At 44.8% G+C, this 26025-nt stretch overlaps 1 protein-coding gene across 1 annotated transcript in view; it reads left to right on the top strand.

Annotated features, from left to right (window-relative positions):
- The window catches only part of BMP6 (bone morphogenetic protein 6), an 88058-nt gene that overhangs the window by 60624 nt on the left and 1409 nt on the right, over positions 1–26025 (top strand). Inside the window, exons 2-6 of the mRNA XM_069008147.1 lie at positions 2716–2908; positions 15679–15827; positions 17040–17237; positions 24882–24958; positions 25827–25937. Of these exons, the coding sequence (XP_068864248.1) occupies positions 2716–2908; positions 15679–15827; positions 17040–17237; positions 24882–24958; positions 25827–25937 (728 nt within the window). The remainder of the gene's footprint in view (positions 1–2715; positions 2909–15678; positions 15828–17039; positions 17238–24881; positions 24959–25826; positions 25938–26025) is intronic.

Genomic DNA, 26025 nt, shown 5'->3' with positions numbered 1-26025 from the left:
TCAAAATGGAGGATTGTTGTTGTTCTCTAGACCTTCTTCTCCTTCTTCTACCACTCCATATTCTGCAGTAAAAGTAATTTGGATTGATTGGATAGAAAATTCTGCAGTTCCTAGTCGTGTTACTGAATAGTTGGTAAGAAAGTGAAAATAATGTACGTTTTTAGTAGCTATTGGTTAAAATGTCTTTAAAAGGCTGTGTAAATCTTGATAATCAGGCTTTCTCGCTCTCACTCCTACTTTTCCTCCTTCCATGCTGTACCTGGGTCATGCTAGTGGCTCAGTTCCTCTGATAAGACTTAATAAACAACTATCTAGAAGCATTGAAACTACAGAAGACGTCTCACTTTATCTTTTAAACTCCTTGCAAGGACTTTCAGCAAATTCTCTCCCATCAGGAGAGACTCAATTTATGGCACAATAAAGTGTCAAATGGTGCCCGGTGTGACAGCACGGAAGGGGGTGTGGGTTTCAGCTGGTCGTTGCACCCCTGAGTGAGGATGTAATGAGTTCTAAATCGAGAATCGTTGCTTCGTATGTGTGCCTCTCCAAACCCGTGGATGTAGACATTCCCTCACCATTGATTACATCCTCTCGTCTTCTAGCGGCGAGCAAACAGGCCAAGCTGGGCACATCCTGCTGCAAGCAGCCCAACACAGTTTCTCATTGGTTGGATGCTTGCAAGTTTCTCAAAGTACGTGCCTCCTCTCTTTTGGGAAGTGCATCTTGTGGGCCTCTCCTCAGGATGGGGAGTGATTGGGCAGCTTGGGTCCCCTCTCGGAGGGCATACATGGAAGTGACACCAGTATTGCTGGAGCCAATCCCCATTAAACGCAGGGGCAGGTGCTTCAAAGGGTAGCCTGGATCACCCATAACCAACAACCAGAGAGGTAACTCCTGGTGGCACTGGGATTGAATGTTACCATCATTCGCCTTGGTGCAATCTTTGATGGAGATGCTGGGCATCACAACCTCATTTCTGGAAGTTATAGAGCCCAATCACCCTCATTTGTCAGTTGTTTGACATCTGAGCTGCTCAGACAGCAGTGAAAGACTGACAAAATTGGCAGCGGTGTCTGACTCTGACAGCAGTTTGAGAATTTGCCTGTTTGCCTTGTGGCAGCCTGTAATGCAGCATCCCTCAGTGTGGTGTTCCACAGAATGCTCGGCAGCAGTCATGCAGAGGTGAAAAGATTTCCAGGCGAGCTTCAAAGAGAAGGATGTGACTAACTGTCTCACAGGGAGCCAGGACGTGGACCCAGCCAGATGAGGCAGCTCACATGAAAGGGCTGCCAAAAGAAGGGGAGAGGACAGACAAAACTCTGACTGCAGAATGAGGAGGAACAGGCAGTTGGGCAAGGTAGAGGGGTCAGTTCCAGCAGCTGGGAGATGTCTGTTCTTCAGGGAGGTAACCTGTGGGTAAAGTGCCGAACCTCAAGCACGTTGGCTGTCATTCCTGGCACTGCCACAAGCCTTCGCCGCCTGTCCTTGGACAAGTCACTCTCCTGGTGACTCAGTATCCCAGCTGTAGAACAGGCATTGCTGCTTACCTCATGGGGATGTTGTGAGGGTAGGCTCATGGACGCCTTTTCAGTCTGATGTATTAAATGGGGCTGAACAACAAAAAGCGACCACAAAGACAAATATGAAAAGGGATCTGTTCTTCCCTTGCTGCCTATGAATGTAATCATGTCCCCAATGATAGTGTAATGGTGACTTACTCATCACTGACATACACTCCTTTAGTTCCTCTGGTGGGAATGGCTTTTTGTTTTCACTTTTTGTCCCCTCAGGCTTGTAAAGATGTAATTTTGTATGTTTATGTAATATGTTAATTTTTAAAGCAATTTCTAGCAGAAAATTAGCAAAAATAACAAACAATTAATCAAAGTCAGACTAAACTGAGATGTAACCAAGTAATCCAAGAGTGGGACTAGAAGCAGAGTTTGCAAAGGGAGCCTCAAACAGAAAATGCACGTTCTGAGAACTAAAGGAGGAATTCTGTTTAGTGTCTGTCTTAAACCCTTCACCTGAGAATGTACCCAAGGAGGTCTAAGACCAGAAACCAAAAGGGGTCACTCCTCAGCTCTCTCATTTTCAAATAAGCTTCTGCAAAGGAGGGGGAGCTCTGGTTGACTTTAACACTCAAAATAAATGTGATATTAATTATATTCGCTCACAAGGTGGTCGAATGGCTACTGCACAAACCCAGGAGCCAGAAAACAGCACATTTTAGGGCACTTAGGGATTTGCTTGACCTGGTGCTGTCACTTGGTTCTGCCTGTGCCAGTGTGTGCTAAAGCAAAACGGAATTACTTGTCTCTTCTCTTGGAAGAAGGCTGTGAGACTTATGGAAATGTTGTAAAGAACATGGAGAGTCACAGGTGGAAAATGTTGGGAGTGGTCACAAGCTTCAGACTCTTACACTGGAGCAAAATGCATGGTCACATTTCACCTGTCAAAACTGGCTTTTCTCTGAAAAATAGGAAACCCAAAGGAACTGGCTAGAGAAGAGGAACATTCATCTTCACTTAGTACTGTATTTGAAAAGCTTGAATTGCATAAGTTTTCCTGGCACTTGCCAGGGCTATCTTTGGAGAAAAAAACAAGATTCTTGGGTTTTTTTGAAGGAACAGGTGGCAGCATGTAGAAACCTTTTGTTGTTAAATTTTAGTTATGGTTCCTTTTTTTCCTTTTCTTTCCTTTTTCCATCTGCAGTTGAGTATGACAAGGAGTTCACGCCTCACCAGCGGCACCACAAGGAATTCAAATTTAATTTGTCTCAGATTCCTGAGGGCGAGGCCGTCACAGCCGCTGAATTTCGGATCTACAAGGACTGCGTTATGGGAAGCTTTAAAAACCAAACCTTCCTTATCAGCATCTACCAAGTGCTGCAGGAACATCAGAACAGGTATGCAAGAGGGGGCTTGCTCTGTGCCACCAGCTGCTGTCCTGGAGAAGGCTGAGCTTGTGCATTAATGTTGGTAAGACTGAAAATAAATATCAGGTTTGTTCACGTTAACAGGGTTATGTTATTGCATGGTCCTTTCCTTATGGGAAATGGGCATGGTAGAGTGAAAATGAGGATGTGACTCAGCTGCAAGCTTTGTCTTTAAATAGAGAAAGAATCTGCTGAGAAGCAGTAGGTTTTTAAACCACTGCTGGCGTTGCTCTTGTGTACTGAAATTCACATATCCCCTTTCAACTTAATACTGCCAGCCTGTTTGAAAAATACTGGTAATTAGTTCAGACTTTATCTGCTCCCAGCTGGACTTACATTAAAGTAAATAAAGCAGAAGAAAATTCAGCATGCTGATCACAGGTACAAAATCACTTCTGATCTTTCAATGGCAATGAGAGAGGAAAAGTGATAGAAGCAGGGTAGAAACTGTGACGCAAAAATCCAAACAAGTATTAATGGAGTGATTAATTTTAAAAGAGTAATGTTTCAGATGGAGGAATCATGTAAGGCTAAAAGATGGAAATACATGGTCAATTAAATGTCAGAGTAATGCTGTGGTACAAAAGTGTTTCATTACTTCTACTGAAACTTGTCAGGACTGTAGCTATTCCTCTGCTGCAGGCATTAAAAAAAAAGAAATCAAAACCAGCAGTGTTTAAAAAAAGCTCCATTTGTTTTCTCTGTGAAGGCTTCATGAGTGTTTTTCTTTCTGCTTCTTCTTTCTCCAGCCTTTCCACTGGTACCATTTGGAAGGATTGGCCTTTGATAATTGGCAGTTCTTGGGGCAACATCAAATAGCTTGTGGTTGTTCTGTGGGGAGTGTGGGCTCTGGGGAAAAGAGAAATACTTGGGTAAATAGGTGATGGGGAAGAAGGTGTGGGTTTTGGAAGATCAGTGCTCCCTTTGTGCTTCAACTTGCAGATTCCTGGAGTGCCTCCTGCGGTGATGTGCTTGCTGGTTAGGATGTTACATCAATGCCCACTTGAAGAGCTGATGAAAATCCAGACATGCAGATTTCGTAGGTGTTAGATATGTTGTTCATTCAGAGCCACATTGCAGGAAAAATGGCAAGTGTTGGTTTGCTTTAGATTCCACAAGTAGAGATCCCACCTCTGGAGCTGGAAGAAAATCTCTGCCAAGTGTCTATGGAAGCAGCTGATACACTGTTCTGTGACAGTCACCGAGGCAGGGCACAGAGTAGGAGAACTGTCAACTTTTATGTGGATATAACATTTTGTTGGAGTAAACTGAGCAAGCAAGTAAGGCAATGTGGGAAAGAGAATGAAATACAGGATAAAGTACAGGATAGTGCCCTTAGTATACCCTAACAGATATTCCTAACGAATTTACAAACTCTCTGTTCTGAAAGTGGCTGTGTGCAACAATGATGCTGGGACCTTGTATCTCAGTTTCACACACCATACCAGAAGCATGCCAAAATGGGGTTGCACTGCAAAGCTGCGACGTCATTTGGCATTCTGCCTGTCCTGGGCTTCCCTGGGTGCTTGAGACTTCCCTACGGACAGAGCAGAGGCAGCAGCACCTGGGTAGGGATCACCAGAGTGGTCTCTGTCCAAGAGCTGGCAAGTATTTTGGGTCTTTCAGTTCCCTTCTGCCACATTCCTTCTGCCGTTGCTGGCGGCCATGCTGAGGGGATCCCGCCGCTGGGACTGGGAGCTGTAATGCGGCTTCCTCCAGGCCCAGACTGCCAGCAATTCACTGTCCCTCCTGACAGGGGCTAGGCGTGAACCACTGACCCAGGGATGAGTGTCTGTAGTTCATTACTAACCTCTGACTCATCCAGTCCCTCAAGGCTCCCTTTTTGTTTCTTTTTCTGCTTTATTTATTTACTTTTACTGGTGGGAAGGAGGGAGGCGTTTGGCTAAAGCATCTTGTGCTTCAGATGAGTCTGTGGGACTTGTCACATCATCCTCATAGAGGTGGGCAAGATGTAGCTCACAGATTCTTGCAGCTGTAGAAAGGACATGCCCTTTTCCATTCTTTTTTCCTTTCAGCATAAAGGATTCTTTTCTGTATGTGTAAAATATAAAATCATATTTGAAAATTTGTGCTTCTCTATAAATACATGGATAGGCTTGTATTTTCTGTGTGTATCTGTTTATACAAGTGCATATATACATGAATTGTTCCCTTTTTATTAAAAATATGTAGACATTAAAAGAGTTAAAATAAGACAGTGGAAGTTGCATATTACATATTCAGTGTTATATTCAGTTGAGGTCTGACTCCACTGGCTACAGCTGCCATAGGTTCAAACATTCACCCTCACTGGTGACCTGGGTGGACTTTGGCCTGTAAGCAATCTTGAAAACAAATACTAAAAAGTTGTATTTAGCTGTTCGCTAATACCTCTGCATGGAGGGGAAAAATGTCTCAGATTATTCTGGTCCACCCCAAGAAACTGTATTATTTGAGAGGTTATGGGTTTTGATCATCCGTTCACTTACTTGCTTTTGCTGGGGGAAAAAAAAGTCCAAAATGTTTTTTTCTCCCCTTTTGTCTCAGTGGATTAATTTGGAATACAATGTTCTCTTTTCCAGTTCAGAACACTGGAAGGTTAAATTATAAGGAAAAGAAATCACTGGGTTTTGAAGGAACTTGCTAAATATTTTTAAGGCTTCTCTTGAATTTTAGAAGACATCATATGAGCCAGAAAATAACATCTGCCTTTGACTTAAAAAAACAAAAATTTCTAAAAAAAGTTGTGTCACACTTCCTTTAGACTAATGGTTTTGAATAACAGCCTGACATTTCCTGACATTTTATGACATTTTATTGCATGGGGAGGAGTCTATACAGATCTTGAAGTCTAGCTGGTGAACTAGCAGGTGAGAGAGACAAGTCACACATTTTCTCATCTCTTTCTGCTGACAAATATTCCTGCTGGTCAGGAAAATTCGTCTCTAAAGGCTGCAGCAGGTACCTGCTCAGTTAACATTTGCAGTCTTCAGAAAAAGTTCAAAGACACCATGTTAATCTTGGCTTTTATGAGGTTAACAGTTGTCTGAGGCAATTATTAGTAGCTACTAAAATACTTTTGGGTGCAAATAATTCTTAAGAGGGCAGCTGGTATGTAGAGATGTAAACCAGGAGTCTACAAGGGAAAGGCAGCATGCACCTCTGGGGGGGAAAATATAAATAAAAAGGATCCTGCCTGCTTCTGTCAAAGAAACAAGTTTGGCAGGGCAGGAGATAAGAGAAATCTTCAGTAAATAAAAATCTCCACCAAAGCTCAGAGCCTGGAAGTATCCCTTGGCTCCAATTAAGTGTAATGAAGTGGCTTAATTCAGTATTACTTGAGCAAAGGGAAAAGAAAGCTCATCTGGACAGTAACAGCGTGAGCGTGTGACTCCAGCCCAGATGTGCGCTGCTGCACGGATTCGCGAGGCATTGCTGGCTGCTCCCTGATGGCTAAAAATGGAACCAAGCCTGAGGCTAAAATTGCTGCCAGTTACTGAATTATCAAACTGATTTTTGCCACTGCAGACAAGGCTAAAATCAGGGACTATATGGGCCCATTTGAAGCTGTCTCCTAGGCAGACGTGTGGAAAGAGAGCATGAATGATCAGAGATCAATGCTGATTGAAATAGCTTAAAACCTCTGGGCAGAAATTTGACCTTGTCCCATCAGAAATATGAAAAGTATATTTGTGGGGGCTCCAGGCAGTGAAACTCACATTGAGGACAGTGTAGTCTATGTACATTCTCTCTTAAAAAAGAAAACATTTTCAATACTGACTCACTTGTGTCAGTAATATTTTCATCTCCCCATTCCTTCCACCCTCTCGAAAGGTAAGAAAAACAGTGCCTAGAAATGAAGCTTTTGTTTTTTAACCAAACCGCGGTTAACGGCCACGTTTTGTCATAACACAAACTGCTGGAGCTGTCAGTGGGATGCTGTGAGGAGATTAATGAAATCCTCAGGAAGGATGGGTCAAGCTTGTGGCCAGCCATCAGTGGTATGCATTTCTGACTGTGTGGAGAAGAGGCTTCACCAGGCAGACTGAGGTGACATCTGGTTTGCTTTGAGGGGGATGACTGGGTTTTGAAACAGGCTGGTGGCTGTAGGGGCTGATGCTGGGAGAGGGAATGGGCAATACATCTGCCAGATGTTGCTGCTCTTCAGCTTCTGAACCCCCCAGAGTTTTAAAAGACTGGGCTGTTTGAACACTAGGGTGGAATCTTTTTCTCCTTTTTTTTTTTTTTCCCATTTGGAATATGCAGAAAACAGGGACATTTGCCAAACCACCAGTTTAGGAAGGCAAGTGGTGTCAGCTTCCAGGTGCTTGTCCCACCTTGGCTGTATCTGATGGACTGTTTTAATTTCAGCAGGCAGGACCTGCACAGTCTCTACTCTCCTCCCTTGTGTGGTACCAATGCACAGCTAAATCCGGCACCTGGGCTTGAGTCTAAAGTGCAGCACTGATTTTGTGGAAGCACCAGCAAAGCCCTCTGTGATTTTTGGTGCCTCTTGAGAGTGGAATGCCATGTAAACAAGACCTTTACAAGGGAAGGGAAGAAATGAGTTTGTCCCTGAAAACAGATCATTATTTAAACAGTTTCTTTCTCGAAACTTCCATGCCCTCACCCAGAGAGGTGTCAGGTCAGGACTAGGGAAGGCAGTTTATGGTTGATCAAAGATGTTAGTCCTTGGTTTGGATCATCAGTATGTTTTCAAGTGTAAATATCCTGCTAATGCAGACCTCAAAACACTCCCACACTGTCCAAACAACTGATCTATGAAAAACACAGTGGCCTGTGCTAGTGATCAAAGGAAGATACGGTACATTAATGGTCAGTTTATTAAACAGTTTCATTTGCACCCAGAATGAAATATGGGGACATGACGGTCAGGAAGATTCCTCCTACATGAAAAGACACGTGTGGACATAAATGTGCCCTGCAGAGCAACTGCCTGGGGACCATGTTCCTGTTCTAGTGAACACAATTCCTTAAGGGTTAAGGCGCTTGTTGGTTTTAGCTGCCAGTTATAGTGGTAATAAAGTCTTCCTCTTTGCAACAGGATATTTATACAAATGTGATCCGAGCTTCTAATCTAAAGGGCAAATTGATTCAACGGCAGTGTTTATAGCTTAGAAAATAAATAACCCTCCTCGACTGGGTTTTGGAATGGGTTGTGTAATACAAATGACAAAGCTAGCATCAATCTGTTTCAAGTTGGGGTCAGATTTGTATATAGTGTGCATATATTTGTATATGATAGAGCTGTTTCCATGATGCTATAGAGAGGCGTCTGTCCGCATCTCAGTTCAGCTCCCACTGTGGGTATGTGATTTGTTGTGTTTTAGGCTGGTTGGTTTAGAGCAGTTTGAAAGTCAGAGTTATTCTGGATAAAACTTACTGGTTCCTTAACCAGCTGGCATTTTCTATCTAAACTAAAGAGTGCCATAGCAGTGCTTTATTTCTTTACTTAATGGACAAAGATAAATACTACCCCTTTGTCCTCTCCCCCATCTTCATGCCTCAAATGGCATTTAAACTGTGAAGTGTAGTACTATAGCTATCACTACAGCTAAAACACCCCTTTTTCTTATAGAATTGTATTAAAAAGAAAAAAAGATAAATACATGTCTTATCCCTGTAACTTGAGATGATTTTTTTCTTTTTTTTAACTGTTCCAGTTGGCAAAATATTCATTTCTCAGATCTCAAGACCTTAAGCTGAATGGGGTGTGACACCTTTGCACTCAAATATCTGTGTTGACTTTACTGGAGATTATCATGGACCCGTAGGTTGAGTTTCCCATATTCTTGGTGTCCTCTTGCTCTAGGCTCTGATTTTTCACTCTTTGCCAGAGGCAGCTCTGAAACATGAGTTTCCCCCTGCTGCTCTGTAGTGAGTCTGGAAGACTTAACCCTCTACCCCTGGAGACTTTGCTGCCAGGGGCGATGCACACAGTGTTACAGGACAGCCTTTGCAGCACAGGGGAGCTCTTATCACATGGAACAGTGGAGGTGCAAGGCTGAGCTTATCTATTCCTTCTTGGGTTTTTCCATGTCTGGATGCATCCAGGATGGCTTTCCCCTCCCTATGCTGAATTGCAGACCTCCTCCAGAGTGTCCCAACATCTCCATTCCGTGCTTTTTTCCCTCTGCTGGCTGTCAGTCCTTGCAAATCAGTGCCCAGCTACTGATCTTCTATTCCACCTTGGAAGCAACTTCATTTGTAGGTTGACATTTCTTCATATCTCCTTTCTTGTTTCTAAGAAACTCTTACAGGCTGTGTACATCTCTCCTGGTCCTCTGTCCTACAGATGGCATTGCTTCTTCAGGACAGTTAAACTGAAGCTTACTTCTCATGGAGCAATAGAGACTGCCTTTGTCTTCCATGGCAGCTCACTCCAGGTGCTGGCATTCCCCTGCCTGAGGCTCTCTATACAGGGGAGCACCAATAGATTGAATTTTCTTTGCTGCTGTTAAATCTTTGGAGTACTGGTCATTTAGATATTAATGTTGTTAAGGTTTTGTATTGCATCTCTTGGCAGTACCTCCAAGTGCCGTGGGAGCTCCACGTAAAGTCCATTCTGTAAGTAATAAACACTTTTAAATTCAAAGTAGTGCTTACATCTACTGCAAGATGGGGGATCTACAGGTCTGAAAAGGCTGCAGTTTCAAAGTTTTATCTATATGGAGCTCCATCCAACTCTGTAAGATCGAGTCAGTTGTGGGTAAAAGTTATTTGCCCATTGAAAGTGAATAAGAGCAAATAATTGTGGGATATGCCCAGCCCTTGCCCTGGAGGGATCTCTGCTGAGACAAGAGATTTTGCAATCGCCCAGCAGGACTCCCTGAAAGGGGCAGCCGCTTCTTGGGTCATGGCGAGAAAAGTGGACCCACAATCCTTTGAGAGACACTATGCAGATCTTTCTGTAACCCATTGGTCCGTCCCAGACCCTCTGTAACCCATTGGTCTGTCCCAGACCCTCTGTAACCCATTGGTCCCCTGCTGATCCCCTGTATCCCTATAAAAGAAAGCCCCTTCGCCGGAGGGGGAGAGAGCTCGTCCCTGGATTTTCCCCTTCGCCGGAGGGAACCAACAATAAAGCTACCTCTGTGCGGAACCAGCCACACGGGCCTTCTCGTCTCTCTCTGGTCTGGTTTGGCCTGGAGGATGCCCTGCAGAGCTGAGCTGGAATCACGAGCTGATAATCACTAAAGAGCTGATAGCCTCTGCAAGGGCCCTCCTTTGCCAGCAGCTGAGAGGAAGACACTGGGCCTCGGGAAGGCGATCCCTTCCGGGACCATCTCTCCGGACCAGTCACCTCTTCCTGGGTCAGAGCCACGGACCCCCCCACCAGCTGAAATAAATAATCATGCTAGATTGCAATACGCAGGACAATTTTTACAGAAAGTTGATGTCAGTGCAAACTAAAGACTCTGAGGTATGCAGAAGAGTATTTAGAAAGTGTGTTAATTAAAATGTAGATTCCACACACTTCTGTGCAAAATTCCCTTTTGAGAAACTGCTGCTAGGCAGTCTAGACTATTATGTCAACTTGTCTTTGAAGAAAAGTAAACAAAAAGGTTGAGCCGAGGAAAGTTTTAGAGACTTATAGTAATTAATGCTTTGGTAAATGACTGTTGATGCGTAACAATCCTTTAAACACCTGGGTAATTGCAAGCTTTGAAGTTGGGCCAAAAATGTTGTTCCAAGACATGTAATTAAAATACGAGACCTTTAACTTGGTCATTTTGAAGGTGAGATTTCTGTTTGTTCTCACTGTCTCCCTGGTAAAACTTCTGCCTGCTCAGGCAAAGAAGGCCAGGGAGGGTAGGAAAGTAAAAAAAACTAGTTCAACAGATGCTTCTTTAAATTTAGCTTTTTATAGCTTTGGTGTTTTTCCTGTAGCAAAGTTCCATGTTGTAATGTGTATCCAGAACAGAGAAATTATTTTCATGTGAATATTTCACTAAGTATAGTAACTAGGAGAAACCACTTGACCTGGTTACTAATTTTAATGAATTCTAAGTTAATTAGTGTTCAATTAAAGAGAATTAACACCCAGAGACGTTTTGTTGAAAGGTTTACGCAGAGGTTTCAATTAACAAAATATTTATCTTAGAGGAGGAAAAGCACTGAAGTTAAATGCAAGCTGTTTCTCCTATAAATGCCCTGAGTACATGGTTGGGATGCTGGCATTAAGAATAGTAACTATATTTGATATTTATATCTGACAAGTCTGCTCTCTGAGGACACTGGAGCTAAATCCTGCCTTCTGAATTACACAGGCCATATTTCCTCCAGTAAACTGTGTACTCCTTTCTGTTTATTGCAGCCACTTGTGATTGTTCTGTTGACCTTTGCTTCTCTGTCCTTCTCCAAAGTCTTCTGAAGGCCATGGAAACACTCCTATTTATTTCTTGAGACTTGAGCCATACTTCAGGGCCTTGATGCAGAACAAAGACCTCCTGTTTCAAGTTGGGAGTCTCTAATTTGCATCTTCCTATTTAATATCCTCTCTTGTATCAGGAAAGTTGTTTCAGCTCATCACCTCAGTTTCTTCCATTCACTTGCTTGCCTTTAATAATATAAAGTTAATACATATTATGCCTGCAGCAGTCTTCCTATGGAAATCAGTAACTGAACTCATCCAGATAGTCAAGCACACTGAAAATAAAGATGAGACTGTTGGGCGCCTTAGTGACAATGAGGTGGCAGTGGCTGTGTAAAAACCCAGAGGCAGGTTTAGAGTATGTTAAGAAGTTGCCTGTTGTGGTGATGAAATTTATCTTCTGTACACTGAATTTTAAAGTCCTGTGGAGGTGCCAGAGGTCATGTGATGTCCCTGACATCTGGGGTTGCTTGGGCATGAAACCTTTGGACTGACTCTTTCTTCAGCCTATGCTGAGAGCAGATACTCCTTCCTCTCCTCAATGATGCTGGCTCAGACAGTTCTTCCAGCCTTTCTTTTTCTAGTTTTTCCTGTTTCCCTCAGGTTCCATCTTGCCTCTGTTGTTCTCAAAGGCTGAAGCTTTCAGACACCCTTCCATAAATGTGACCACATACATGGTTGCTGCTTCCTCTCATCAGGCCACTGCCTGCCTCGCTGCACAGGATCAATGTTGTCACTTAATGACTAGAAATTCACTACTGTTTTGTGTGACTTGCTCAGTATATGATCTGTTTCTCACCTTCTTGTCCACTCTTAGATTTTGCTTTGACTGCTTGCATCTGCTTATGTGCAGTGCTCTTCAGCATGGTGTCTGACTGCTTCCTAAACTATTTATCTTTTGGATATGGCTATATGGCCTCTTTCTTGTTGTGCAGTGGAACGAACTTTGTAATCCCTTTTTCTTTGCAGACTTTTTATCCAAGGTCTCTCCATCTAGTCCTTGCATGTCTCTGTATCCCCCATGACTGCAAAAAACCCTCTACCTTTCTCCATCTGATGAGATATTCTTTCCCTTTGACCAGGGGATGAGATGAGATATTCTTTCCCTTTGACCTTCCTTCCTATTTCCCTTTGACCACGGGCTAGTCTGGGATATTTCCCAGCTTCCACTTCAAGATCAGACATCATATGGCTTTTTTTGCAGGAGTAGCAGGGGTATCTCCTAGCCATGCAGCTGTAGGAAAGAGCAGATTCTGCTCAGGTGATTCATGGTATTTGGTTTACCAAGTGGGAAAGGAGGGGAAGGTATGTTCCTTGCATACAAAAAGTCCAGAAGATTTTGTTGCAAAGCTCTGAATCTCTGTTGAGCTTTTGTAGGCAGCAATTCTCAAGTACTAACTGCTTGGCCAAATTTGAGGTGATTTTCTTAAGGGGGGAGGGAAATACAAGTTTTCCATCCTGAAAAAAATAAAGGAGTGGTTAAAGACACACAGTTAAATAATTGGGTGATTTTTTAATGTGAGTAAATTCTTTCTTTTTTTATTTTTTTCCCTTTTCTCCCTAATTTTGTGTTTGGGAATAGGTGACTGAATATTTTTTTTAAACCTTCATGCCAGAATAGAAACTAGTAATGATATGCAATTCTGCGCAGCCTGCTGAGGCTTGGGTGCCAAGTGTTGATTGAAAAGAGGCTGTAAGAAAAGATATTCAGATGTGTTGCCTACACATCCACTGTGGCCTAAAATACTCATGGGGTGAACTTTCGGTGTTGGCTTCATCCAGTCGAACAATACAAAAGTCACCTGAATAGCAGAGCTGATTGAAACCCAGTCCTGTATGAGAACTTTTGCAGGGAGTTAACTGGACTGGAAAGCCCGATTGTCCATTTTTCTTCATTTTACAAAGGAATCAAAATCTTTCCAAAGGGAGAGTGACAGACTGGGATAAAGTTGTTCATTCTTGTTTGGTAGAATTTCTCTTTGGTCAGGCAGTTTTCTTATTATATTTGTGGAGGACACTAAAATGGGGAACACCCATTGGAAGGCAAGACTGTATTTTGAGTAATCTAATAATTGTGGCGGTTCAGTGTGGGGTGGGGTGCAATTTGATTTGATGGAAAGGACAATTGCATTTGGACATGAAAAATCACTGATGTAGATACACCCTAGGGAACAACTGTGTCCTTTGCGGTTCAGCAGCATGAATCTAAGGATTATAGTAGATCACAAGGTGAACATGAGTTAACAGTGTGAGTTTTGTGAAGAAGCCAAAATCATATTCTGAGGTGTATGAGTAGAGGCACGGTCTGTGAGATGCATCAGGATTATCCTTCCACTTTACTCAGCATCAGTGAGGTCTTGATCTAAGCTGGGTCAATAAAAAACAATGAGAGGAGTCTAAGTCTATGAAACAGGGCTTGTAAGGAGAGACTGAAGATATTGTTGTAACAAGAAGAAGATATTGTTGTGACATTTAAGTTAGATAATGGGGGGGGGGGGGGGGAAGTTCAAGTGAAATCCATTCAATTCCCTAGAAAGATGAGAAGGTTCCTGAGGCTGGAGATCTACAAGATCAGGTCAGGCAAACATCTCTCAGGAATGACATGGGTGTAGGTGATCCTCCCTGGAGTTCAGGGGAATGGCCTACATGTTGTCATGTGGACCATTTTGGCTTTACAGCTCTCTGATGTCCACGTGCCTTCCCAAAGGTCAAGGCAATGGGAATATAAACTTTCTGCCTCCTCTTCATGTTTTTTTAGACCTGACTGCTCCTGTGTGTGCTTCAGTGTTCAGGAGGGTTTGCTCTTACAGGGTTCCTTGTGCAGAGGAGTTACAGAGTACAGAGATCAGAAGCAATTGGTGTGAGGGGGAAGGTCAGAACAGGTGCTAGGAAAACCCCTTTTCAGATATAGTTGACTTCAAGCGTTGGAGAGGCCCAGTGTTTAAGTCATATTCAGAGGTGGGAATGATCTAGAAGTGCATTCCTCTCTTAAAACTGGAGAGGGAAAGAGTGGTCACAGCTGCAGCTGCTGTTTGCAGTTGCCTTTCAGGAACACTTCAGTTTATATACCCTGCCTGGGAAAGCCCAAATCTCTCAGCCTTAAGGTTTCCAAAACATGTAGCAGCTGGCCAGCTTTAGCTGCTTGCTGCTGTTGGAGGTGAAGGTCAGAGTTGATCCTGAGCCCTCTTCCCGCTGGAAGAATGGTGGCAAAGACTCCTGTGGGAAAGGCTGCTGAGTCAACCACAGAGTGTGCAGCTACCAGTGAGGTGGTTCTCCATGCTGTAAAAATAGCTGCACTAGGAGCTCTAGTACACTTAAGTGCTTATTTTTCCATGTGTGATCTCATGCAAACCAAGCTGCTGGGCAGTATGACATAGCAGTTGGCCAAAAATAAAACGTAACTCAATCAAAATTTTTTTTATTAACTTAACCTTTGGTGGGTAGGAGAGACAGGTACACTGTTTTTTCTTTTACGTTGTTAGAAAAAAATCCAGGGGGCAAAAGAGATGAAGATGGGATTGACACCTGATATCCATTTTGTGGTGATGGCCACAGGTAAAGGGTGGGAACTGTAGCCTTCTAGCACAGGAAAGTTATGTCTCTAATACAATGAGAAAATGTACGTGGGATCTCTCTGGGTGCTTCTGCAGCTGATTTCATTAAATGGAGTTTGGGTGAGTACTTGATGCTGCAAAAAAGTTACAGACTTAGAAGCATTTGAAGCTGAAGCCCATGAAGATGGGGCAAGACCAGCAGCCTTGGAACAAGGCGTCCAATCCTTGTTGATAAGCCTCAGAAAAATGTCTTTAGAGGCCTTTAGTGGTTCATTTTCCTTCACTGTTTGATGCTTGGCCAGCCATTTATTTGGTTCTTTATTTTGGTCAGTTGAGGTAAGCCTGTGTTTGTGTATGGTGAACTTAAACCATGAAACCCCTGTGGCAAAAGCCATTGAATACCTGTTCATGCTGGTGGTTCCACTGGCTATGAACCTAATAAATGTATGAATGAGGTAATGTCAGGGCTAGCATTACACTCCTGAGGAAGAAGAGTGCCTTAGTAATCCTTTGCTTGTGGAGAAATGGACCGCCCTGAGGACTAGGATTGCTTTCCTCCATCTTAGAAAGTGGTGAAAACTTTTATAATCCTGAATTTCACATGTCGAAGTATGTGCATCTCATGGCAAAACTCTGGATACAAACAAGCAGATATAAGACATTGTTTTGTTTTGTTTGTTTTAGACATTAACATAACTTGTAACTATTTCAGATTTTGTTTCTGTAACAGCAAAAGCCAGGAGAGACAATCCCCAACATCACAATCTTGTCATTACCCTTCTCCTCTGCAGGGCCTCCGACCTGTTTCTGCTGGACACGCGGGCGGTGTGGGCGTCGGAGGAGGGCTGGCTGGAGTTTGATGTCACTGCCACCAGTAACATGTGGGTGATGAACCCCCAGCACAACATGGGGCTGCAGCTGAGCGTGGTGACCCGGGACGGTAGGTTATGGGCCAGGTAACATGAGTCACCCCTCAGTCTCTTGGATGCTCTCTAGAAGTGATGCTAACAGAACTCAGCTGGGATGTGGCAGGGTGAGCACTCTGCCTTTGTAAGGCAGCTGTAGCCAACACCATGAGCAAGATGTCTGAGGGCACAGGTGGTGGGCTGTCATTTCCTGGCTGTCCCGTGGTGGACATGTCTGAGTGAGGTCAGGTGTCTCTAGACAGTACCAGGACCAGCTGGTGGAGGTGGGTTTGGGTAGGGCCTCAGTTTCTGTATTAGAGGTAGAAGGGGGCATGGAGCTGGGATGCGATGTTGGGTGAGTTTTAGGGATGAGAGGAAGAGAAGAGGCAGATAGATGGGTATGTACCTCCCCATGTGGGTTTATGGCAGCCCTCCTGGGTGGTGTGGCTGCTGTTGATGCTCAGATCTCATCAAAGCTGATGTGCGATCACTGCTGGAGAAACGATGTGGTCGCTGTGTGGGGCAGCTGCAATGACAGCATTTCACAGCCTACAGAAACTTTGAAAGGTGGAGAAGAAAGGAAAAGACTGCAAAAGAGCATGAAATTGAGTGTTGGAAGATAAGCAGTGAAGAAGATCTAGGTGAGCAGAAGGTGACCAAAAAGATGACCGTGACATTTGTCTTCTATAGGAACCAGTCTCCAACCTTGTTTTCTTTCTATTGCTTCATGCTGGAGTTTGGTACACCTGTGATGTCAAGTAAGATAATGGGGCTGTCCACATCTCCCTGAGGAAATGTTAGTGCCAGCCCTACCTCCCCAGCTGGGCTGAGAGCCCATCACCATGCTCCTGACAAAAGCACACCATGTCTTTGCCCCCTGCTGTCCCTAGAGGTCTCCTAATCTCATGTCTGCTTCTTGTGTTTCACAGGAAGCAGAATGAATTTCATGACACATCTGAGTTTAGTGTTTTACATATCTATCTATATAATTTTAAAGCCAAAACAGTACTAGAGATGCCAAAGGGAAACCAAGGAACCAGATGCTGCAGTAAGGTCTTGTCCAGTATGGGTGGAGTGCTGTCATAAAAATGTCCATAGGTCGTGGTGGCAGGAAAGGAATGTTTGGTGTTTAAAGAAGAGTCTGAGCAAGAAGAGAGGAGACACTGCTTATGGGGATACCAGGTTGTTGAAAGGAGCAATCCAACAGCATCATTTCTCTAACACTCCCTTTTCTGTTTGTCTTGAAGGTTTCAGTGTAAACCCTAGAGAAGCAGGCCTGGTAGGGCGAGATGGCCCTTATGACAAGCAGCCTTTCATGGTGGCCTTCTTCAAAGTGAGCGAAGTTCACCTACGCACCACTAGGTCAGCGACCAGCAGGCGCAGGCAGCAGAGTCGAAACCGTTCCACCCAGACTCAGGACGTTTCGAGGGTGTCCAGTGTCACAGGTAATCATGGAACACGGGGAATTGGGCAACACAAGCTGGAATGACTTCTTGTAATGGCTCTGGTTGCTTTGGAGTGCAGAAGCAAGAAGGGGGTTGTGAGGTGGGATGCTCTTCCTTGGGCGAATAGGTTACATCCGCAAAGTTGTGGAAGAGGTCTCACATAATGAAACTTACAGGAGTCCTCTTGAATCCAGCATGGAGTCCAGACCCCCATGTGAAGTTGCATCCATTGAATTCAAGGTGGTGAGATATTTTAACCACAACTCTTGTGCTTGTAGGTTGCTTGTTATGCAGTATTTGTCTAGAATTATGCCCTGTGAAATGCAATACTTAAAAGACTCCATCTCTGTATACACTGAGATTTATGGTGTTGCACATATGCATTCCCAGCAGAGTCCTCTTTCTGTTTTCTTTGGAAAAAACATGGTAGGACAGCATGAGATGCTTTATTGTTTTTAACCTTGTGAGAACATCAGCATACAGATGGTGAAGTACATTTCCAGGCAGGCAAAGAAGTTTGCCTGTTTGCTGTGGAGAGGTTGCATGTTGCAGGTGTTCTACAATAGGCTTGTGAGTGCTGTTGTGGGCTGGTGGGGCAATAGAGTAACAATGATATTTTGGCAGAAATGGAGTCTTCTAAGTCTTGTCTGTTTTCCAGCACCACAGTGCTACAAGCCCTTTATTCATTGAGTACCTTCTCTTCTCTCAAACATTTCAGCCTATTCCAAGGCTTGCTTGATTAATTTGCTTATGCTGCCCCCTTTGTTTCCAATAGGATCCCTGCTTTTCCCATGGCTGGAAATTACTATGTCCCAAGGAAGAGAGGCAGTTGTGTTTTTTTTTAGTCTATGTCCAAACACAGCAGAAGGAGATGAGCCAGCATTGCTGACACTTAGCTGGTGGGAATCTGTAGGCTGTTCCCTGCTCTTCTATGCTTGGGTTGTGGGTGAGCCAAGCTGCACCCAAGGTGGCTCCATGCTGCAGGGAGCACAGCCAGGTTGGGAGCCCTTCCAGGGCTGGTGGCCAGGGTTTGTGCATGGCTGTGTATTGACTCAGCTCAATTGTTCCAGCCCATCGTGGAGATGGACTTGCCCTCTGGGCTAGTGTGTGCCAGCAGCAGTTGGCCACTTAGTGGCCTTTGCATGTCTTTGTGGTGCACACTGCAGCATGGCTGTGGGTTCCTGTGCCATGCCTTGCAAGTGCCAGACTCAGCTGGGTGTGAGATGTCCCTTCCCAGATTTTAAGGGCAGGAGGAGCAACTCAGTTCTGCAGCCTGACTTCCCCGACGGAGGCTGGCCAGTGCCAGTGTGGCATTTCTGGAGGACTTACCATCTAATCTGCCATGAGAGCACCTTCTGTGGGTCTAGATTGCTGAGACCTGCTTTGGTCCTGTTCTCCTTCGTGTTTCCATGCTGCAGTTTTAAAGCTGGACATTGTAGCTGCTTGCCGAGTTACTTTCCTGCATGTTGAGCTTGCCACGGGCACAGGTGGCTCATTCAGCTGGGTGTTGTAAGCCCAGCTGTTGTGCAGGCAGCTCTCCCACTCAGGTAGGCTCAGCTCCTGTGCTCCCTTCACAAGAGCCATTTTTTAATGCGTTCACAGTGCTTTGGGAAAGTTACTTGCTGCATTGCTGTTTTGCGGTGCTAGTGGCACTTGGAGTCAGGATAAGCTCCAGCTTTCTCTCCCTGGCTCTGCAAACTTCACAGTGCTGAAACAAAATTTTCACACTATTAAATCAGGCAATGTGACTCAAAGCCCCAGGGGGAGCAGATATGTTGGGCAAAAAGGGCCATTTGTACTTTGCTGTTTTCTTGACTACACCACACATCAGGTCATAAAATTCTAAAATGACAAAAAGGGAAAAAATAGCTGGCATTCTGTGGTCTCGAGGGCTTATTTTGGGCCAGCTTTAATTTAAAACCTGGAATTTGGCAGCGGAGTAGTCAACAAGGTATAGTGAGATTGTGGATTTAAGGCAGGGGAAAGGAGGGGAATTTGAAGTTAAAATGTCTGTTTGGTTGGTTTCTGTGTTTAGAAAAGAGAGACTACATCATCTTGTTTTCCTTTCGAAGTGTGACACTCTCAGACTGTTCTCTTTCAGAAGTGGTTGATTTGACAGCCCAAGAGGCACCAATGACCAAAAAGATTTAGCATTAGAGATCACAGGACCGTTTTATTTGACCTGTGAGGATAAAAAAATGCTGATGCATGGTGGGGCTGAGGAAGTGTTCTCCCCAGTATGAAGCAGAAGGCAAGTCCAGGGATTGTCCTGAAGGCTGTCCAGCTCTTCTGAGGGTGCCCTGATGCATCTGGACCCAAAGTAGGTGCAGAACTGGGATACTGCAGTTCCCTTCTGTGCATCCTCACTGGGCATCTTCTTCTCTTGTTGTGTCTCACATCTTGTCAAATTTTTGGTCTGTGCTCTTCCCCAAGCTAGGATTGCTGCTGCCTACCAGGGCTTGAGAGTAGTTTCTCTCTTGCAGAGCAAGGCAGTTGTTTGTTTTTGATGGGGTTTTTTTGTAGATTGCTACTTCCTTCCTCTATGTTAATCAATACACAGGGTTTTCTTTTTTCAGTCCAAAAAGGAATCCCTTTCCCAAAAGATGCTGTAAGTTGTTTTGGGGCAGTATGTTTCAAAAAGCCCCATTTGCTCTTGAGATGTGGCAAGTATTTCAATCAGTTTGGAGCACATGAAGCATGCTGCTGGGCTGGTACTGGACCTGGGGAGGCAGGGAGTTAGGTGAGAACATGCTGCTGAGTGTGGGAAAGGGACCCCACTATGCTTGCTTTGATGTGCAGTTGTTGTCCTGAAGTCAGTACCAAGGGCTCAGATGCTAAGGCTGTGGCTGTGGCACAAGGTTCTCAATGCTCTGTATTTTTTTGCCAAGAATGCTTATTTCCCTGTATTATAAACACATAATTATCACTGCCTTATATAAAGCAGAACTGAGCAAGTCCCATGGTTATAAACTGCTTTGACATAGAATCCTGCGTCATTGCATTCCTGGAGCCTCAATACTTCTGCAGGAGGAGGATGAGAGGAAGAAAAGGAGTATTTTCATCTGTTGAGGCTGAATGTCATATGCCAGCTCCGGCCCAGGACATGGAAGAGCACAATGGGTGGGAGGAGAGTGCAGGTGTTCCTCTGCTGTTTGTAGGGCCTGGAGGCCCTTGCTCAGCGCAATCTTGCAGTGGGTTGAACTCATGCTCTCAGACTCGTGCTGACCCTCCAGCTGACCAAAGAGATGGGACTGTCCAGCATAACAGGTGGTGACCCTCTGCCCTTCAGCCAGCTCCATGATTTACGATTTTTGCACGGGGCTATCTCCTCATCCAGTGGCGATAATCCTTCTCTACTGCAAGTCAGCCTTCAGGCACATCCGCTCCTGTCAGCCCCTCCTCATGGAGAGGATTTAAATGCCTGACTTTGGACTGCGCTTGCTGCTCTGAATGAAACTCAAGACAAGTCCCCTTTCAGGTCCTTCTCTTCAGCCATCCTGGGGCCCCCAGGACGGGTGTGAGGTGCTCCATGAAAAATGGAGAAGCCCTTCAAGTGGCCTTTCCTTCCAGCAGACATGCAAGGCACCAGACAGATTTCCCTGCGTGTACGGGAAGCAGATACCACAAAGGGCAGCATGCACAAACACAGAAGGCAAATAAGGCCAAGTGCTGTTATGATGGCAAGGGCCTTGTTAATGAACTTCGTTATCTGGTAGCCAATCTTCCCTTCACTATAATTTTCCCTTCAGTACAGTGTTTGGATGCAGACTGGAGCAGCGTGGCCAGCATTTCTGTATGTGCCTTCACATGCGGGTTCACGTCAGCCCAACATCTTCCCTTCTTCCCACCCAGGCAGATCACTTTCATGTGAAGTGAGCTGCTATTAACTGTGTGATCAGTTTACACCAGCTTTATCCAGACAAATCACCAAAGTCAAACACCAAGAAGAAGGGGCTGGCCTTGGAGACCTCTGTCAAAGCTATTTTGAATCACAGAAGCAATTAATTACTGTGTGGAATTTGATAAACTGGCATGTTGGGAGCAGCAAGGGTATTCTCAGATGGATCGACCTCAGTAAATATTTATATGTTCTTTGCCAGCACTTAACGTGGGAGAGGTTATAGGAAATCTAAGGTGGGTGCAGAAGTATCTGTAGGAGGAAGACCATTAGGGTCAGGCTGTTCTCTCACCCTTTTCAGCAGCACACATGCCAGTGTCCAGCCTTAAGAGAAACATCTGTGCTTGCAGAAAGTTAGACTTTGGGTCCTGGTGAAAGCAGACAACATTCAGTGCAAAGACACCACAGAGACAAGCCATCTTAGCTGTGCTGTTTTAACTGTACTGCTTCAGGAGTTATTTTTAAGTGCAGAAGTAGAGGTTTGAGCTTTTTTTAAATCTCTGTTTTAGACAAAATTGTTTGCAGTATGATTAAATTCAGTGCCTTGTAAATGCCAAGTTAGTGTTTCTGAATTGGTATGTTCAGGGGAAAAAATAGAGACAATTTTGCTAAACCCACAAGGAGCCTACAGGAGCTCCCAAAGCAGCTGTCTAAACTCCCAGAAGATGCTGAAGGCCTCTGGCGAACAATCCTTGCAATTTGTGCCGTGGCAGTGTAGGCCAGCCCTGTGGCAGTTGTTTGCAGCACCTCCCCTCTGCAGGCTGCCTGCTCTCGGCCCTCCTGGCTCCCTGCTGCAAGGCTGGCGGGAAGGAGCACAAACCCTGTTGCCTCTTGGCAGTCCTTGAGTGGCAGTTTGGGCTAAAACAGCTGAGCATGCTGACCTGGGGTGGCTGATGCTGCTTTCCAGGCTTTGGAGAAAATGTGTTGTGGAAGCCAACTTCAGTAGCTCAGTGAGCTTTAGCTCACTGCCAAAACCCCGTGACTCTGTGTATTCCTCTTCTTTTCAGGCCCATAACTGGATGTACATCCAATGTACGTAGCTCTAAGGCATATGCTGAGCCCCTAACTGTAGGGAATGATTATGTGCATCTGTATTGCTGCATCTTTTTCCCCAATTCAGAAAGCCACTGCTAAGGGTTGCTTAAAGGTTTGTGACTTCCCTAAAGTTAGTCTAAAATAGCTTCCCAAAAGTAGATAAAGTAGGCAAACACATAACAAGAGAAGAGGACAGGGGATCTTGGGGTGAGGGATAAACAGGGAAGAGTGTAAACCCAGGGAGAGAAGATGTTTAGTGTGTTAACATTTAGGAAAGCAAAGGGTGAAGCTGTGCAAGTGAGGAGGTAGAGCTGTCTGCATCTGCCTTGGGTGGAGAGCAGCCAGGGCTCCATGCAGAGTGTGAATCAGGTGACTCCGACCAGTGAGCTGAGGCGAGTTTTTGGGGGTAGTGTGAGAGAGGACACGTTTGTAACATGTTCTGCTTGGTGTAGCTTGTTAAGCAGCTCTTTTTTTCCGCCCTTGTGTTTTCTTAAACTTGTGATTGCTTGCAGCCTTCCTTCCCACTCCTGTTTTCTCTGCCTCCCTTGCCTTCTCCCCTTTCCTGTAGCAGATTTGGGTAAATTGTAGCTGGATTTGGAACGTAGCATTATTTTGCCCACTCAGTTTTGAATAGATCAACTCCGCTGTCAAATACAGATGGTTTTCCTCTAAACATACTATGTATTTGTTCATTGAAGAACAACGAAGTTGTGTTTTCAGGTACTTTAATGAAAGCCTTTGATCACTAAAAGTATCTTCTCATTTTTTTCCCCTCATTATGATCAAATCATTTCAAAACGTCTCATGCTAGAAATTTGCTCCTGGGCTGAGCCAGGGGCTGGAAAGCTTCATCCGAAATAAACCACCACACCCTGGTTTCTACTGGGTATGTCTGGTTTGAAAATGGAAAGCTTGAATAGAGAGACTCGCCTCCATTCTTGCTACCGTGTGCTCCTGGAAGAGCGAATGTTTATGCTGCAGCAGGCTGTTAACCAGCTCTGCTCACCTGATTAAATCCGTGATTGAAGCGAAGCTATTGAGTCTGAAATGCAATCCTTAGAGTTTAAAACCCAACTGCTTCTAAAAACAACTCTCTAATCTTTGGTGGTTGGGAAGCTGGGTTTGAGGTGTACGGTTTTTTTCAGCCCTCAGTGTTAACTGTACCCAGCTGTACTGCTGTGCTGCCCTTAATGTCAGTTGGATGTGCTTTTAGTATTATAGTTTTTGTTTTGAATAAATATTTGCATTTGTAGTTCCCAAACTTTGGGGGGGTGCCGGAGGGAAGAGAAAAAGAAAGGCTTATTCAGAGCCAAGGAAAAAGTCACTAAAAATATTTTTCTATCCCAGCTGCTGCATCTGGGGAAAGCTGCACTGGAAGGGTGCCCTTTTGAGCCATGGTAGGGGCACCAGGGAGGTGGTAACTGGAAGGTCCAGGGCAGCAGGAGGCAGGCACATCAGCCTGTGGCATCTGCCTGTTGACAGGAGTGCCTTTACTTGCAAATGAGGGCTGTGAGGGAGGTGGAGGCCCCTGTGGAAAGGCATGGGAGGAAAACACGGATGGGGACTTGGGCTCCCAAGCTGCTTGGCTGAATTTGCTGCCATCTCTTCCTCTCATGCTTACCACTGAGTGCAAAGCACAGGATCAGCAGCTGTAGCTGGTGGCCAAGTCACCCCACTGCAAAGGTGGTTTCTGTGGCTGCTCTGCTGAGGTCCAGAAGCCACCTGAGGTGTGACAAAATCAGCAACCACCAGTCAGGGTGGATCTGTGCAGCCACCTGGAGGTGAAAGGCCCCTCTGTCACAGCTCAGCTCCTCCACTCACTGTGGTTCCAGGTGTTTGCATGCCGAGCCACCCCTCTTTCCAAGTATAAATGGGAAATTCCACTCGCTGGCAAAAGCTGTTCTTTGTGGGATCATCAGGAGCAGCTCCTGCATGGTTGAAACATCCCCACATATTGTGCCATGGCAAGGGAGAAGGTCTTGGTCAGGGCTTTGCATCCTGTGTCCCCAGTTTTATTGACAATAAGGAGCAAGTGAATGGCGAGAGCATGTCCAGCGCTGTGTCATCTGCAGATACACAGTTTATGGAGACAAGAAATGTGTTTTTCAGAGCATGGTTTGTAAAGGTCCAAGGGCAGAGATGGTCACATGAGATGTGTGGGGCAAGCTGGGGGTAAGGCACAGAGAGGAACACAGACATGGCTTCCCGGCCCACCTAAGCTGTTGGAGGGCTTCTGCAGACTGGTGCAGGGGCACAAGGTGATGATTAACCTTCCTGGAGCTGTAGTTCTTTCTCTCGGCGAGGGTGTGCAAATTCAGCTCCCCAAAGTCAACACAAGTCAGAAATGGCAGCCGAGGAAGTGCGATGAGTGTGAGCACCCAGTGAGGATGCAGCCTATGCTGGGCTGAAGGAGCAGATTTATTTTTAAGAAGTTGTTTTACTGGAGGTGTTTTCCAAGCACTTTAAAGACAGCTGAAGTAACTATAACCGAGTCCCTGTTACTTGGGTTCCTCCATTCCCACAGGCATCTTAAAAGCTTCAGCCCTGCTTTAGATGTCCCTCAACACCCTTTTCCTTTTGGCTGCAGAGGGAACTCGTCATTTCTCACTGCTGAGCCCACAGCATGCACACATCTGGCCAGCTGTGCCCTCCAGCAATGCTCTGCCTGTTTTACTTTCTAAATTCTTGTTTTGCTCTTTTTCTTTTAACAGATTACAACAGCAGTGACTTAAAAACAGCGTGCAGAAAGCATGAGCTTTACGTTAGCTTCCAAGACTTGGGATGGCAGGTGTGTGATGTTTCTCTCTGGGTAAACCAGACATTTTGTTATGAAATGTTATCTAAACAGTGTCACAGTAATTCCACTCGAGTCTGGCATTATGCTTTAAAATGTCCCTTGTGCCTCCTCACTATAACCAGTCACAGAGAAGGGCAAATAAATATTGATAGTTGTGACATTTGATAAGATCCAGAGAAAGCTTGATACTTTATGGGATTCAAGTATACAGTCATTCTCTGTCACTCATGGGAGTCACAGTACGGGCAAGGGCTTATATCTGTGTACCTCTAATGATAAGGAAAACAATCTGATGTTAAGCAGTGATTTTAGCTAAATTTTTTTTCTAGTGATCACCCTGATTTTAACCTTGGCCATTGTTTGAAATCCTCCACAATCCCTGCCCCACAATTAGCACTGCCTGCGGTAGGTAAACTGAAAACTGGGTTTAGTTGCAACACCATGAAGCCAGAAAGTTGTTTAGAGTAAATTATTTAGGGCCAGGCTATAGTGCAATCAAACATTACATTTCAAAGGTAGTTTGACCAGAGGGCCTGCAGGAAATGTTGGAACATAAAGGCCTCCAAACCACAAGCCCCACAATGCAACCGAGCAAGAGTTTTAGGGATAAAGCCCTCTTAGTTCATGATAGTTGAGCTGTACATAGATGTGCACCATCGCTCAGACATTAAATCAGTGGGTCCCTGGAAAAGTGATGGCACACACACAAAAAAAAAAAAAAAAAGGCCAACTAAAACCCAAGCAGTTTCAGTGAAAACACATTTTCACCCTCAAGGAAGAAGTTAGTGGAAAATTTTCAGCTGCTCTTAATTGCATGCAGTTGTCTATTGAACCACGTTCTGTTTGTTTCCCTAAAAAGGACTGGATAATCGCTCCAAAGGGCTATGCAGCCAACTACTGTGATGGGGAGTGCTCATTCCCACTCAACGCCCATATGAACGCAACCAATCATGCCATTGTACAAACTCTGGTAAGTCTCCAGGCAGCTCAGTGCCAAAGCACCAGGTGAATTTGTAAACAATATACCAGTGGCTCAGTTGTGTTTTCTTTCTTGGCAA

This window comes from Aphelocoma coerulescens, chromosome 2 (genome assembly GCF_041296385.1).
Source record: "Aphelocoma coerulescens isolate FSJ_1873_10779 chromosome 2, UR_Acoe_1.0, whole genome shotgun sequence".
In the NCBI taxonomy this organism is placed as follows: Eukaryota; Metazoa; Chordata; class Aves; order Passeriformes; family Corvidae; genus Aphelocoma; species Aphelocoma coerulescens.
The sequence above is the reverse complement of the archived record's forward strand: the minus strand, read 5'-3'. Positions and strand labels throughout refer to the sequence as shown.